We start from the raw sequence: 14,996 nt of genomic DNA, 5'->3' as shown, positions 1-14,996 counted from the left end.
ACACCTGCAGCGCACAGACGCTGTAGGGTGCTCTCCCTGCTCTCTTCCTTCTCTTCCTCTCTCCTCCCCTCCCTCTCTTCTTCTCCCTCTCTATCTGTATGTATTTATATAAATGTATGTTACTAACTCATCCATCCGGGGTATCACCCCCGGAGTGTCTGTCTCTCATGTGGCAGGTTGCCACTGATAAAGTTTACAGTCAGGATCATGAATCGTGACAGCGCCTGCTGACCTGGTCCTGCTGGACACCGGGAAGCCTTATTGACATTTTCCTGGATTCATCCAAACTTTCTATTTCTTTTTTTTTCAACACAACATAATTTCTGTCAAATGTTGTATTTGTACTATGTTGTTTATCCTGTACACACTGACATCTATTGCACGTCTGTCCGTCCTGGGAGAGGGATCCCTCCTCAGTTGCTCTCCCTGAGGTTTCTTCCATGTTTCCCCCTTTAATTATGGGGTTTCTTTTAGGAAGTTTTTCCTTGTGCGATGCGAGGGTCTAAGGACAGAGGGGGTCGTAACCTGTACAGTCTGTAAAGCACACTGAGACAAATGTATCATTTGTGATATTGGGCTATATAAATACATTTGATTTGATTTGTGTGAGCTTTGGCTTCGGGTCTGTGTGGGATTGCCATTTCTGGATTTTTTACGTGCATAATTTGCACAAAGAATATATAAAATGGAAGACTGAGCTGTAGAATGGATCTCTGTGGCGTATACACAACTGCTACACACCTTTCATTGATCATAGTGGAAGCGTTCTGTTGCAAATAATATAAATCCCCATACCTCGATGATGTCATTCGTTATAAAGCCTGTCTATCAATTGTTTTTAAGCAAAGATAATATTTGAACGTAATGTCAACATCGTTTGTCAGGGACATTGAAATCTTCCGGCACCTATTGTCTCCAATGGGAGCCCCGGGACTACCCGGTGTTACAGGTCCATTATGGTCCAGCTGTGATATTCATTTATTACTACTTCTCCATCTTTCTATCAATATTTACTTATTTCCAGACGTGGACGAGGTCAGATCTACTCACTAGAGAGCTCCTCGCTCTTCGTCAGGTTCCGTGAGCTCACGCCACGGTTTCGGTTTGCTCGGCTGATGAAGGACGAGCGCGTCTCGCTGGGGCTCCAGCCTGGCAGCGGGACAGATGCAGCTTTGGAACGACCTGGAACATTTTCCAGAAGGTCCTGACAGCCCATGAGCCTGACGTCTAACGTGCCTGGAAGAGAGGTGGGACGAAACACATCCATAGATCACACGAGCCGTCTTCATACAAGTTGTTCACTTCTCTTCTTTGCACATTAGAACTCGTCTACGCATCTCAGTGTGTTTTCTAAATGTAGAAGGAGAAGGTCTCCCTCACAGCGAACCACAAAGATGCTATGGTGCCTGGGTCTAGATGAGTCTAAGGACATTAAGAGAGTACTATCATTTGTTTTTTTATTGTAACAAATAAATTGGATCAAATAGAACAGTATCAGAATTTGTAGCAAATTAGTCCGAAGTAAAACAGCTGAGCGCGATTAACTGATGTTGTTTAGTGTTGTCCAAGCGGCTTTAACGGATGCATCGAGTTGGATGATTGAGTGACCCTGTTAAAGTAACTGCTGTACAGATGTGTACACATGTCATGTTCCAATCCCCAAACTAACAATACATTTTCATTCTTTGGTGGTAAAAGTGGCACTAGATAAGGTTTTGCTTTAACTTCTCATTATGAAGTAAATGTTGAGTTCCCAACGTAATGGCTGTAGAATAATGAACCATCGGTGTTTACATTGGTTCCCTATAAACCTGAAGGCTTAAACAAGACGAGAAACTCTTTAGTGCTCCCCCATTGTCAACGGCAGCACAGCCACACACCCTCCATTCTTACTTTTCACAATAAACCTTTAGCGTTACACTTCATCACTGCTGGAGTCAACTCCAGAAAACAGCTACACAAGCTTCCCCCAGGTAGCAGAACAACTGGAGTAATGTTAACTATACAAACTCCACCCGGCAAAAGGGCCCTCTTCATGGAGGAGGCGAAGAGGGAGAGTAATAAAAAACATTCTTTCTACGAAGCGAGATCAGTAAGTAACAAAACCTGCAGCTTATTAATACCACCGGGTGTTTTACTCTGCCTTTATCGCAGCACTGACATCGGGGTTTCTAGTTTAAATTGGGATTCTGTGGTTGTTTCTGGCTTTGGAAAAAAGCCAGACTGCTAACGAAATATGAACAAGTAGATCGATCCAACAAGCGACAATGATTCCATTTAGAGACGCTAGCTGGGGAGAAGTTCAAAGCAGGATGTAAATCTCAAATAGTCAACATGCTATCAATAACCTTCAGTGCATCTTTTGTCCAGTTACCTGTGAGTGCAGCGGGCTTAGTCACGGTGCTGTACTGGTTCTGTGTAGAGATGATGCTGGATCTGGGACTGAGGACCGGAGAGGACAGCAGGGACAGCTCTTCCATGATGCTGCTGCTGCGAGGGTGGTTTTTAGGCAACTCAATGAGGCGCTGCTCCAAGGAATATCGCAGGAGGTCCAGCTTTTGACTGGACTCATTAAAGCGAGCCTGAGCCTGGGCAGAGGAAGGAGGGAAGGAAGTACGGAGGAAGCGAGGGGAAAAAGGAAACAGTAGAGGTGGAAAGGAGCAGGAGCGAAGAATAAAAAAGAGAAACATCAATTACACGGTCCATTTTAATTTAACCGAGCACAGCAGCACTGCAGGGGATAGTTTCATTTAAAGCCCATGAAAGTGGAGAATATTGCTCCTGCTTGTTTTAAATCACCATTCTGAACACAGGGGGTGGAAGATGTGCATTGTTCATAGACATAAACTCACACAAACACAAGCGTCTACCTCTGAATGTGCTCTCTTCTCTGTCACTTTTCCCGTGCCCAGGAGTTTCATGACGTTCTTGGCTCCCTCTGCCACAGCCGACTCTATCTTGGCGTGGTGACACAGCTCCTCCACCCGAAGGTCCAACGGGCTGATGATGGGCTTGTCTGCCGGTAAAGGAAGGAGGGGATTCTTTCATTTAAACGGAATTGTTCATAACACTTTGCGTGCACTCGGAGGCATTTCTTTTCAAAAGTTCTTAAACTCGACCAGTGAGCTCAAGTGAAGGCTCACCCATCACATCGTTGTTGTCGAAGCTCAGCTCACTGGCCTGGCTGGACTTGAGGATCTGCATCCTGATGAACTCTATCTTCGTCTTGCTGTCCTGAAGCATCTGCTGGGCAGTCGCTAGCAACTTACGATCCTATGAACAAGATTAGAAACGACACAATCACGGTCTGATGGCGGTTTCACTATACATGACTGTACACAAGTTATCCACTTATTGTACGATACATGGACATGACCTGGATCATGTTTACGTTATCCACTTATCTTGCACAGATATAATGTGGGAACAGTTTGGGTGAGCGAGAGAGTCCCTTTTATTTATTGTTTTGGTTTGATTTAAATATACGTTTTATTTATTTAGGATATTCACGTTCCAATTTCAGCGTCTGAATATTGATACGAATTAGAAGGTCATTGTCCAATGAAAGGGTGTAATTGCATTATTATGCTACAATATTATCATAACAGTGGCATAACATTATCTTAAAATGACAACAATGTTTATCATATTTTATTGTATTTATCGTCTAACAAAGGTAGGACAGGCCCGGTTAGTCCTACACCATGCTTCATCAGATGTGTTTTGTTGTGAGCACCAACAGCCAGGACACCAGTTCATGCCCTTAATTGGAGCCAAAGAACGAGTGACCACATGGAAAATCTTATTCATCAAAAAAGAAAGTGGACTTTCATTGTTTGCTGTAATTGCTGACCCTCTCATATGTGCCAATACACACTCACACTCATGGTAAGCAAACTCCACCCAGAATTCCTCTGAAGTTTAAATCCTGGTTCTTGATGGCGCCGCGCTCAGGAAAGACCTCTGTCCAGCACGCACTTCCTCTCTGACATCAGGACAAGACTATTTCCAACTGGAAGGTGCTGTGTGTGTGTCTGTCTGTGTGTGTGTCTGTCTGTGTGTCTGTCTGTGTGTCTGTCTGTGTGTCTATCTGTGTGTCTGTCTGTGTGTGTGTCTGTGTGTCTGTCTGTGTGGTAGTGTCTGTGTGTATGTCTGTGTTGTGTCTGTGTGTCTGTCTGTGTGTCTGTCTGTGTGTCTGTCTGTGTGTCCTGTCTGTCGGTGTGTCTGTCTGTGTGTGTGTCTGTCTGTGTGTCTGTCTGTGTGTCTGTCTGTGTGTCTGTCTGTGTGTGTGTCTGTGTGTCTGTGTGTATGTCTGTCTGTGTGTCTGTCTGTGTGTCTGTCTGTGTGTGTGTCTGTGTGTGTTTCTGTCTGTGTGTCTGTCTGTGTGTCTGTCTGTGTGTCTGTCTGTGTGTCTGTCTGTCTGTGTGTCTGTCTGTGTGTGTGTCTGTCTGTGTGTCTGTCTGTGTGTCTGTCTGTGTGTCTGTCTGTGTGTGTGTCTGTCTGTGTGTCTGTCTGTGTGTCTGTCTGTGTGTCTGTCTGCGTGCTGTCTGTCTGCGTGTCTGTCTGCGTGTCTGTCTGCGTGTCTGTCTGCGTGTGTCTGTCTGTGTGTCTGTCTGTGTGTCGGTGGTCTGTCTGTGTGGTCTGTCGTGTGTCTTGTGTCTGTCTGTGTGTCTGTCTGTGTCTGTCTGTGTGTCTGTCTGTCTGTGTGTCTGTCTGTGTTCTGTCTGTGTGTCTGTCTGTGTGTCTGTGTGTATGTCTGTGTGTCTGTCTGTCTGTGTTCTGTGTGTCTGTCTGTGTTGTCTGTATGGTGTGTCTGTCTGTGTGTCTGCTGTGTCTGTCTGTGTGTCTGCTGTGTCTGTCGTGTTGCTCTGTGTGTGTGTCGGTGTCTGTGTGTCGGTCTGTGTGTCGGTCTGTGTGTCGGTCTGTGTGTCGGTCTGTGTGTCGGTCTGTGTGTCGGTCTGTGTGTCGGTCTGTGTGTCTGTCTGTGTGTCGGTCTGTGTGTCTGTGTGTCTGTGTGTCTGTCTGTGTGTCTGTCTGTGTGTCTGTCTGTGTGTGTGTCTGTGTGTGTGTCTGTGTGTGTGTCTGTCTGTGTGTCTGTCTGTGTGTGTGTCTGTCTGTGTGTCTGTCTGTGTGTCTGTCTGTCTGTCTGTGTGTCTGTCTGTGTGTGTGTCTGTGTGTGTGTTCTGTCTGTGTGTCTGTCTGTGTGTCTGTCTGTGTGTCTGTGTGTCTGTCTGTGTGTCTGTCTGTGTGTCTGTGTGTCTGTCTGTGTGTCTGTCTGTGTGTCTGTCTGTGTGTCTGTGTGTCTGTCTGTGTGTCTGTCTGTGTGTCTGTCTGTGTGTCTGCGTGTCTGTCTGCGTGTCTGTCTGCGTGTCTGTCTGTGTGTCTGTCTGTGTGTCTGTCTGTGTGTCTGTGTGTCTGTCTGTGTGTCTGTCTGTGTGGTCTGTCTGTCTGTCTGTCTGTCTGTCTGTCTGTCTGTCTGTCTGTGTGTCTGTGTGTCTGTCTGTGTGTCTGTGTGTGTGTCTGTGTGTCTGTGTGTCTGTCTGTGTGTCTGTCTGTGTGTGTGTCTGTGTGTGTGTCTGTGTGTGTGTCTGTGTGTGTGTGTGTGTCTGTATGTCTGTGTGTCTGTCTGTGTATGTCTGTGTGTCTGTCTGTGTCTGTCTGTGTGTGTGTCTGTGTGTGTGTGTGTCTGTGTCTGTGTGTCTGTCTGTGTCTGTGTGTCTGTCTGTGTATGTCTGTGTGTCTGTCTGTGTCTGTCTGTGTGTGTGTCTGTGTGTGTGTGTGTCTGTGTCTGTGTGTCTGTCTGTGTCTGTGTGTCTGACCGTGAGCTTTTGTAAGCTCCCCTGGTCAGACAGAGGGGATCATGTGGCAGTTTTCAGTCCTGTTTACTGAACTATATATTGAGCACAAAGTCAAAGAACCTTTGTGTTATATAGACATGACAAGTTAGACATCCCAAAGTTCTCAACATGTGACCATGTCAAGAAATCTTTGTAAAATATCTCATTTCAAACGTGGTCACATATCAGCACACATTTCCATTACACAGCTTTTAAGAGCATGATGCAGATTTAGTTACATTTGGACAGAGCCAGGTTAGCTGTTTTCTAGTCTTTATGCTAAGCTAACCAACTGCCACCTGTAGCTTCATATAAGAGCGGTATCTATCTTCTCGTATAACTCTCGCCAAGAATGCAAATAAGTCCATCTCTCAAAATGTCAAACGACTCTGAAGCATGACAAACTTAAATCAATCCCTGCTATATTAAGTAGCACCCAACATACCCACAGAAACATATGACAGAGGGCAGGATTACATCACTGGCAGTGCAGAGACTCACTACAGAGACCCGACACTGTACTACAGCGTCTACTACAAAGCTGCTTCAATTACTACCGACGGACACAGGAGCCAAGATGAGCGGCTCTGAGTGCTCCAGCTGTTGTTATCAGTTGTGGTAACGTGCACACACCTCCCAACTAAGTGATAGTTTTCCTCACTCTGCGCATTAGAGGAACCACAAAGAGCTTTGTGAACAAACAGAGGTGCATATGACACACAGCATGTGTCAGCGTCTTCTCATGTTTCCTCTTCCCCCACAGGGAAGTTGTAAAAACAAAGCCAACATGTATAATTCTACCACCTGTGATAAAAAAATGTTAAGTTTAAAAACAAAAATATTCAGCTCCGTGACAATGAGTCTGGAAACCCTCTACAACCTGATGAAGGTGACTAAATCCATAAGTGCTCTGTACCTTCTCTTGAACTGCCAAAAGATCATTTAAAATATGACAACAGTATATTATCACGTGAGTCTTATTTTCGGCCATAATCAGTTAGGATAGCATTAAAAGTAACAGCTGAGAACCAGGAACACAATAATATCACTGCAATGAGGTCCAACAGGGCAAGAAACACACGCATTAAAGGCACGCACACGCACGCACGCACACACACACACACACACACACACACACACACACACACAGGGCCAGGGGCCAGGGATCGAGCCACCGACCCTCCGTCCACTGTACCTCCTGAGCCACAGCCGCCCAAACAATAGGCCCAAGAAAACAATAGGTTTGGGCTACGGATCCTGTGTAGTTTTTTTTTTAATCCTTATAAATATAGTCGCAACTCAACCCCTACAGACTAACGTGATTGGTTGATGCCTTTATTCGTTGTGCGAAACCTCAGAAAACTCAACCTCGTTCCGGGGAAACTGTATCCGTGTAAAACTCTCGTTCTGTGTGAAAGTGTTCATGACAGAAAGAACTGTTCAAATAAAATAAATAAAAAGGCACGAAAAACCCCACTGATTTTTAACGTGAAACTGCTTCATTCAGTGTTTTTACTGGTTTAAATCCCTCGATCAGTTTGTTTTGGAGAGGAGGAGACCTCTGTGGACAATCCTATCGGACGCCATCAAACTCCGTCTTTTGTTATTGTTTTGATTGAGTGTCCTAGTGGCAGATAAAACCCTTTCACGTACATCCTGACATGAACCAGCTTGAACCTGAATGTCAGGTGAACCCTCCCCCTCCTGCTGAATCTTACCTTGGAGGGCCCGTTGGAGTACATCAGAATCATGTTCTCGGCTCCCTGTTTGACCTTGAGCTCAATGTCATTCTGTCTTTTCAGGGCGGCCAGGCGGCTGCTGCTGTTGCACATTCTCGCCTCACTGTTGGGCGTATCTGGCGTCAAAGGGCATTCTGCGGAAACACAAGAAGAAGTAAAAGTTATAACCTTATGGCCACAGATATATGTGCTACTGGAGTTCGTCACAAATATACACTGACTGAACTGGTAACTCCGCATGTGCTATCTTTGGCTAACAGCCACTTTGAAGTTACCTAAACAGTCCTGCAGCACTAACTTACAAAAACACGTCAAAGAGCAACTTCAGTAGTCACATAATGTATCCAGAAAGGTCCGCTGTTTATCATTTGATGAGGTTTGTTAACACAAGACTCCATTTGAGTCACTGTCTCGACTTAAACATAGCTACACAAGCCATCTACATTAAGATTGGCATCAGGACATCAGTGGGACATAAAGAGAAATTTCAGATCAATAAGTGGTGTTAGAGTGAGACTGGAGATTGAACCTGACGCATCTTTTACTCAACTTTATTGCGCCATTATGCAGACACAGAAAGTAGAAACGTGAATACAACTCATCCAAGGTGAACCCAGAGCTCATAAATACTCAGGCACTATAACACAAAAGGCAGTCACTGCTGCTGTCAGTGGCTCTCTCCTGAAGTCTGTTCAAACTCTAACAGCAGAGGGAAACCCTGCGGCAATCTCGATTCTGAGAAACACAACAAAAACAAACAGATAAAACAAAAACAAGTGTGAACCTGCAACAACTACCAATACAAGAGTGACATTACTGCATATGTACATGTGGTGTAAACACGTGAGAAAATGCAATATTCACAACAATGTCAAATTTAAAACTCTTTTGTTGTCCAGACTCTAGAAACAGCTGAGACGACACAGTACATGTAGTCTAGCCAATATCTAATAATACTTTTGAGTATCTTCACACGTACACCACGCAGACACACAAAGTGAAAACCAGTGTCTTCCTCGAGCCGGACCACAGTTCTGGCCGATGAGATCACTGTTTTTTTGTGTTTTTTCTTTCATGTCTGGACTCGAAAAGGTGCAGAGAAATCCCCTCCCCAGGCTGATCACAGCAGCACAGAGCAACACATTCTCACACACAGGTGAGGTGGGCAAAAAACCTGCCTGACTTCTCCTGACTTGACTTGCAAGTTCAGTTTCAGGCAGCGTCTGTGGTTTCACTCCTCGCAGAGTACACTTCCAAAGAGTTGCCACATCCGAAAAACCAACAAATGCCATTTTCTCTCTCGGACCTACAAGATAGTAGCGTAGTGTGTGTGTGTGTGTGTGTGTGTGTGTGTGTGTGTGTGTGTGTGTGTGTATATATATATATATATATATATATATATATATATATATATATATATATATATATATATATATATATATATATATATATATGAAATTATTTTAGCTCAATTATCTTCTTTTAGAAAAAGCATGACATAAATACTCCAAGGCGTAAAAATGTTTTTAATCTAAATTATCCCGAATGGCGTTACCGAAAATAACAGCGGTGAGGAGAGTCATTTATTCTGGAAGTTGCTGCCAAACACAGAAAACAATAACCAGCAGGCGGGCTGTGATTCAGTCCCTCTGAATGTTTCAGCACAATAGTGTCTAAAGATTCCTTTGAACACCTGCGGGATATGGGCAGAAAGGAAGCATGAGACTCTTTGAACTGAAAGTCTAAATTATTCATCTAATGACCCCGAATAGGCTGAGAGCCACACACCCACTAAGAGTCTGGTTAAGTCTGTGAGAAAGACAAAGGCACGCTGGGAAACACATATGCGAGAGTGCTGCGTGTGTCATGCAGTCCACGTTCAGGGCTTTCCCCTCTGCGTGGGGGGTGCGGTTTGGTCAAGGTCACATCGAGCCAAGAATTCAAGTCTCTCTCTCTCTCTCTCTCTCTCTCTCAGCGCCGTTCAGCCCACGCTTGGCTGTAAGACAAGACATTGAGCTACTGAATAGCTGCAGGACTGATGTCACTGCTGGACAGCTGACAAGGGGAACCCTCCCTCAGATTAACCCCATCTGTATCTGCTCAGAAGGCAACGACAAACATGCTAACAGTTAGGGGGGGGGGGGAGAATAATGGGTCCATGTAAAAATAAAGCTTCTTATCTTCTGAATCGGTTCACAACTTCCAAACATTTTTATTTATATGAACTAATGAAAGTACTGTTGACTTGGTTATTTCTGTAATACCAATTTGTATATGTTATTGTACAGTTTATGTGTATAATTTATATTTAAAATTGATAAATTACTAAGTAATAAAAAGGCAGCTAGCCTAAGCATACTAGTTGTGTAACAGCAAGCATTTAACATTTTTTAATAATTTAAACTTGTTATTCTTTTAGTCATTGAAAATTGAGCAATTTTTAGTAAAAAGAATTTGTGCAAGTTTAGCATAAATAATATTACCTTTTGTCTAATGTTACAAGTTGATAAGACGGGAATTGTTTTTAAACGGAGAATCGATTTTGAATCAAATCGTGACCCAAGAATCCAAATGGAATCGTGAGATACGGAAAGAGTCACACATAATAACAATAATCTGTCAAAAGATTTGGACAGTTGGAGCTAAAAGTGGCGTGGGTGCTTTGTCACTTGTGATATGATGACTCAAAAGGAAAACAGACTGGACCTGTATTCAGGGAATAAACGGTTGATCTTGGGGCAAGTGTCTTTATGAATGAGATCAGATGTGACAAAGGGACCCGACTGGTGACTCATCATAGCTGCTGCACTCAGACATGAGAGCAAGTCGGTCCATTTCTGGCCTCAGAGTGGTGGAGAATAACCAGAGCCCCCTCTCAACTTTCTCCTGGAACAAAAACACATTCTGGCTCTCGCAGAGGCAGAGCAACTCCTTCCTACTAATTCAGGAAACAAGTGCTGTCTCTTGGGTATTCGAGAGCTAAGCGCATTTCAACAAGTTGTCTCGTGACCGTGGAGCTGGGGTGCCCTCGGTCCCTCTCCATCATTTTGCGATAGCCAGCGACATTCCGCTGGCGTCGCGTCACTTAAAAAGAAAGCCCGAGTTCATCAGATTGAGAGTCACTGAGTCAGGCTAAATTTGTTCCTACTTAAGATAACCATTTACCAAGATGACCTCCCTTCCCTCCCCCTTCTCATCTACTTCCTAATGTCAACTGGACTGGGGGGATGTGATGGTAACAGGCAGACAAATACCATTCCTTCTCTTCCTGAATTCACTCGGACACTCGCCACCAACAAATGCTGCATAAGGCAACTACTGCAACAAAACTACATTATGCAGTGGGTAACTCTCTCCAAATCCCATTGTTGTGGACAAACGCACAGGAGCAGGCTTTCAACAGCCTCGGAGGGGAACAATCGACAGCGCATTGGAACTGTCGGTGGAATGTGGAATGCAACAATGTCAGCCTCTGGAGAGTGAGTCAGTGTGCGCTGTGTGTTTATATACGCGTTGACGCGACACAACACTGCTGATGCTATGCATTTGCAATAAACAACAGTCTTGGAGAGAATGATAAAGAGATGACGACAATATTTTGGAAGAGAAGTTGCTTTGTTACATTTCACCTGGGGAAAATCTCAGATAAACGTATGGCTAAGAATGAATCTCTCTTCACTACAGCAAGAACGCCATCACACAGAAATCAATTAAATAAACTGCATCAACCCATTCATCTTGCTTGGAAATATCAATAAAAAGAAACGAGTTAAAAAGAAAACCGTATGAGCTTTAATTTGAGATATATATAGTTTGGTCTATAAAATGATGAATATTTTAAACTTTAATACAAAAAGCAGGAAATCTCCATATTTGAGAGGTTGAACATTTTCTATAATTTTCTGCATGAAGAATTACTTTAAAAAGGTCACGTATTGTCTTTTTTGATCTTCAAGCAGGTGTAGGTGATGTATATAAATACTGTGACGGTATCAAAACGCTCAATCCACGGAGAAATGCAGACTGTAGAATCAGAAACTGTGACTCAAACAAGCCGGCAGGATTTCCATAAGGTTGTGAAGTCACAACTATAGATATATACGTATAAAGTGCTGCTATCGTGCGGTTACTGTCACTCCACGGTTGCAAAGACAATGCAGCGACGCCGAGAGCGCAGATACGGAAGACCCGAAACCCCTGAGCACTCAGAGCAGAGGCCTTCACAGGAGGGGGCTTCAAGAGACAGACGCTAAAACAGAGTTTCAGACGGAGTGTGAAAACAGGTCTTTTCAGAGACAGTATGAGAAAAATAGTGTTTTGTTTTTTACATTAAAGCATGTAAACAATAGTAGAAACCCAAAATACAAGTATGAACCTGAATATGAGCATGTTATGTCTCCTTTAATTATGAATTGATAATCAAAATAGCAAATGTTTTGCTGTCGATCGACAAATTGTTGCAGCTTTGTAGAACAATGACATATTTGTTGGGAAGTGGAGTATAGTAGAGCCTTTACTACTGAAGACTCTGAGGCTACTTTGCTGTAGTGCGTCTGTTACCTAGCAGTTCTTCAGGGTCTTTGACCACAATGTGGGCGTTGAGCTCCTGCAGCTCCTGGTGAAGCTCCTCAACCTTCTTGTTAGACTTCTTCAGCATGTTGTCAACATAGGCCAGGCTCTTCTTGTCTGTGGTGACCTGCGGAGACGAGTGAAGGAAGCTTGAGAACATTTGACAAAGATTTAAAGGGACACTTCACCAATTTGAATCATGAATGTCAGCTTACTAGTCATGAGTTATGCATTATATGAGTTATAGCCATCAGCTGGAGAAAATGGTTGTAAAATGTCTTGGATTCTGACCTTTGATCTGTCTCACGAGTTTCTAATCTCGCATGCAAATGTAGAGATTTGGTGGACTTTAAAACTGCACAATTAATGCATAAAGTAATAAGTAAGATGCTTCCATACTATCCACAAGTTGTTCCAAATTAAAGCAAGTCAGTATGAACCAAGAGGAATGATCATGCTTACAGACGCAAACAACAAATGCAAAACTAAGTGTATGACAGTCAAAGGAGTTTATTTGTAGAATAGTTTTGAAAAGGAAATTAAAATGTGAAATATACTTAATACATATTTGAAAATAAGATGAACACTAGTGTGTATATGATTTAGTGTGTTGGTATATATATATATATATATATATATATATATATATATATATATATATATATATATATATATATATATATGGATATGTATTGAGAATGTCGACTCTCCTCTTTAATAAATCAACGCAGAGGTTATAAAAAGGTGTGTGCAGGAATGACCTTTTTTTTCTTTGAAATTGACTCTTATACATTTCTATACATGTATTTTAATTTAGTTGCTTTCATTTTTCAGTGTATAAATCTAAAGGGAAGAATAATGAATGTAAGAGCGTAGTAAGCTATACGTGTATTCGAGCTGTATAAGTTGAAAACAAACTAAATAAACTAAAAACTAAACTAACCCAACTCTATGGAAGTGAATATCTAATCAGCAAAGTACGGATCTGAAAGTCTTCAGTGATTTTACCTTTCGCAGGTTCTCGGCACCTTCTTTGATCTTCAGCTCTTTGCGGATCTCGCGGCGGATCTGCTCCTTGATCTCGTCCAGCTTCTGTTGAACCATGGTGTCGGACAGTTCCAGGTTGTGTCCCAGACCCAGTCGCTCCGCCACCAGCTGGCCCCTGGCATCCCCCTGGAGGAGGACAGTGGAGGAGGAGAAAGAGAAGATGTGTAATGTAATTTAGAGGTCAGCAAAGGAGGAGAAGGATGGGGAAAACAAGAGAATAGAGAAACAGGAGGAAAGGACACACAGAGGTCAGTGACTGAGTCCACAGCAGACTGGCATTAACCAACAGGACGTATTAATGCACAACAGAAAGCAGCACCAACTTACAAGCTTTCAAAACAGCTGAAGCTGTTGACCCAGAAAACAAATGCGTTTCCATTTGTCATGACTGGCAGCTCATGACAGCAGTGAGGAAGCAATAAAAAGAAGGAGCTCCAGATATATTTTCACCTCGACAGTCACTGAGTTTCTAGTAATGATTACCAAACTGTGTGAAATATGTGTGTTCTGATCAATATGTATCATATACTTATGATATAAATATAATTTTATATTTACACGTTCAACAGCGAACATATTTCAAATGGAATAAGTTATAATGTGGGGAAGAGTATTGAGGTGTAAGGAGAAAAGAATGAGGAAGATTTATTTATTTATTTAGCATTTCGAGAATAAATTTGGAATGTCGATAATGAAATCAAACGTTCAGTATATGCACTAACGCTAGAAGTTTAATTTGTTCTCAAAAGTTCAACTTTATTCTCAAAAGCACACTTCTTAAATAAAACTCTTCCTCCTCTGATTTATTTTATGTGTGGTACTTAAACTTTATTGTTGAAATGCAAAACAAAACATCTTCCTCCTCTCAAGTTTTCCATTAAGTCTGGCCCTAATACTCTTCCGTAGCAGGGACTTAAAATAAACTGACAATATCTTCGGAGCAAACGTGAGGTTCAGAGAATCAACACAAGCAGACCCGCCTCAGTACTCTGAGCCCAGTGTTGTGGTGTTTAAACTTCAGCTAACCTTTGTACGCAGTGTTTTCACTGCTGCTGTCAGTCACCATTTACTTGCATCCTTAAACCAATCACCTTAACTAAAGAGGGATTAGCAGTCACTTCCTGAATGGCTTCAGCTTTACAGTCTATCATGAATACAGTGGTGCACTAGTTGCGTTCCACTACTTGATCACAGAATACGTGCATGATTATCTGAATAACGTCATTACACAGCTCATCAATCCAAGTTATTTGGTTCAAATATGTTGTTGGACAATATAACCTTTTTTATTGTGTTACATTAAAACTATGTAACCACAACATTTCAACTGACAAGTCATCATCGCTCTAACAGCTAAACTACAAACCAAATTATAAAGCCTGTCCTCTGATTGCTCAATAAGCTATGCATACGCATCGCTATACAAAACCTTTGACTATGACCTTTGGAAAAATCTTCAGAGTAAAGTGCACTCACTCAAATCAAACGTTGTATGCGACTCCAGATAACAGAACCAACTCAACATGTAAAATGTGAAGGTGAACCAGAACTCGCTGGAAGCCTCTGAAACTGTGCCAGAGTGGAAATGAACTTCTACCATTCATACAGTGAGGGCATAAATGAGATGTGTAAAACAGCATTGCACCACGAGATCTGCGTCTTGTTGCATTCATTATTACTTTACTTTAAAAGAAAGCAGTCAAACCAAACACTCGGTAACATTTAGGCTTAATGCAATTTAATAATAAGCTACTGTTAAAAGTACTGCCTGAGGAGAGGATTGTAAAAGAAAAACACAAGTCAA

General features: G+C 42.6%; 1 protein-coding gene across 3 annotated transcripts in view; it reads right to left on the bottom strand.

Moving 5' to 3' along the window:
• Nucleotides 1-14,996, bottom strand: part of pkn2a (protein kinase N2a) — a 30,319-nt gene that overhangs the window by 9,920 nt on the left and 5,403 nt on the right. For all 3 annotated transcript variants that reach the window (XM_029453033.1, XM_029453034.1, XM_029453035.1), the window contains 7 exons: nucleotides 13,154-13,318; nucleotides 12,137-12,272; nucleotides 7,556-7,710; nucleotides 3,144-3,273; nucleotides 2,871-3,016; nucleotides 2,375-2,588; nucleotides 1,051-1,236 (listed from right to left, as the gene is read on the bottom strand). In XM_029453033.1, the coding sequence (XP_029308893.1) occupies nucleotides 1,051-1,236; nucleotides 2,375-2,588; nucleotides 2,871-3,016; nucleotides 3,144-3,273; nucleotides 7,556-7,710; nucleotides 12,137-12,272; nucleotides 13,154-13,318 (1,132 nt within the window). Of the gene's footprint in view, nucleotides 1-1,050; nucleotides 1,237-2,374; nucleotides 2,589-2,870; nucleotides 3,017-3,143; nucleotides 3,274-7,555; nucleotides 7,711-12,136; nucleotides 12,273-13,153; nucleotides 13,319-14,996 lie in introns of those variants that run through there.

The sequence above is a fragment of the Cottoperca gobio genome, chromosome 17 (genome assembly GCF_900634415.1).
Source record: "Cottoperca gobio chromosome 17, fCotGob3.1, whole genome shotgun sequence".
NCBI lineage: Eukaryota > Metazoa > Chordata > Actinopteri > Perciformes > Bovichtidae > Cottoperca > Cottoperca gobio.
This window is presented reverse-complemented; position numbering and strand designations above follow the sequence as displayed.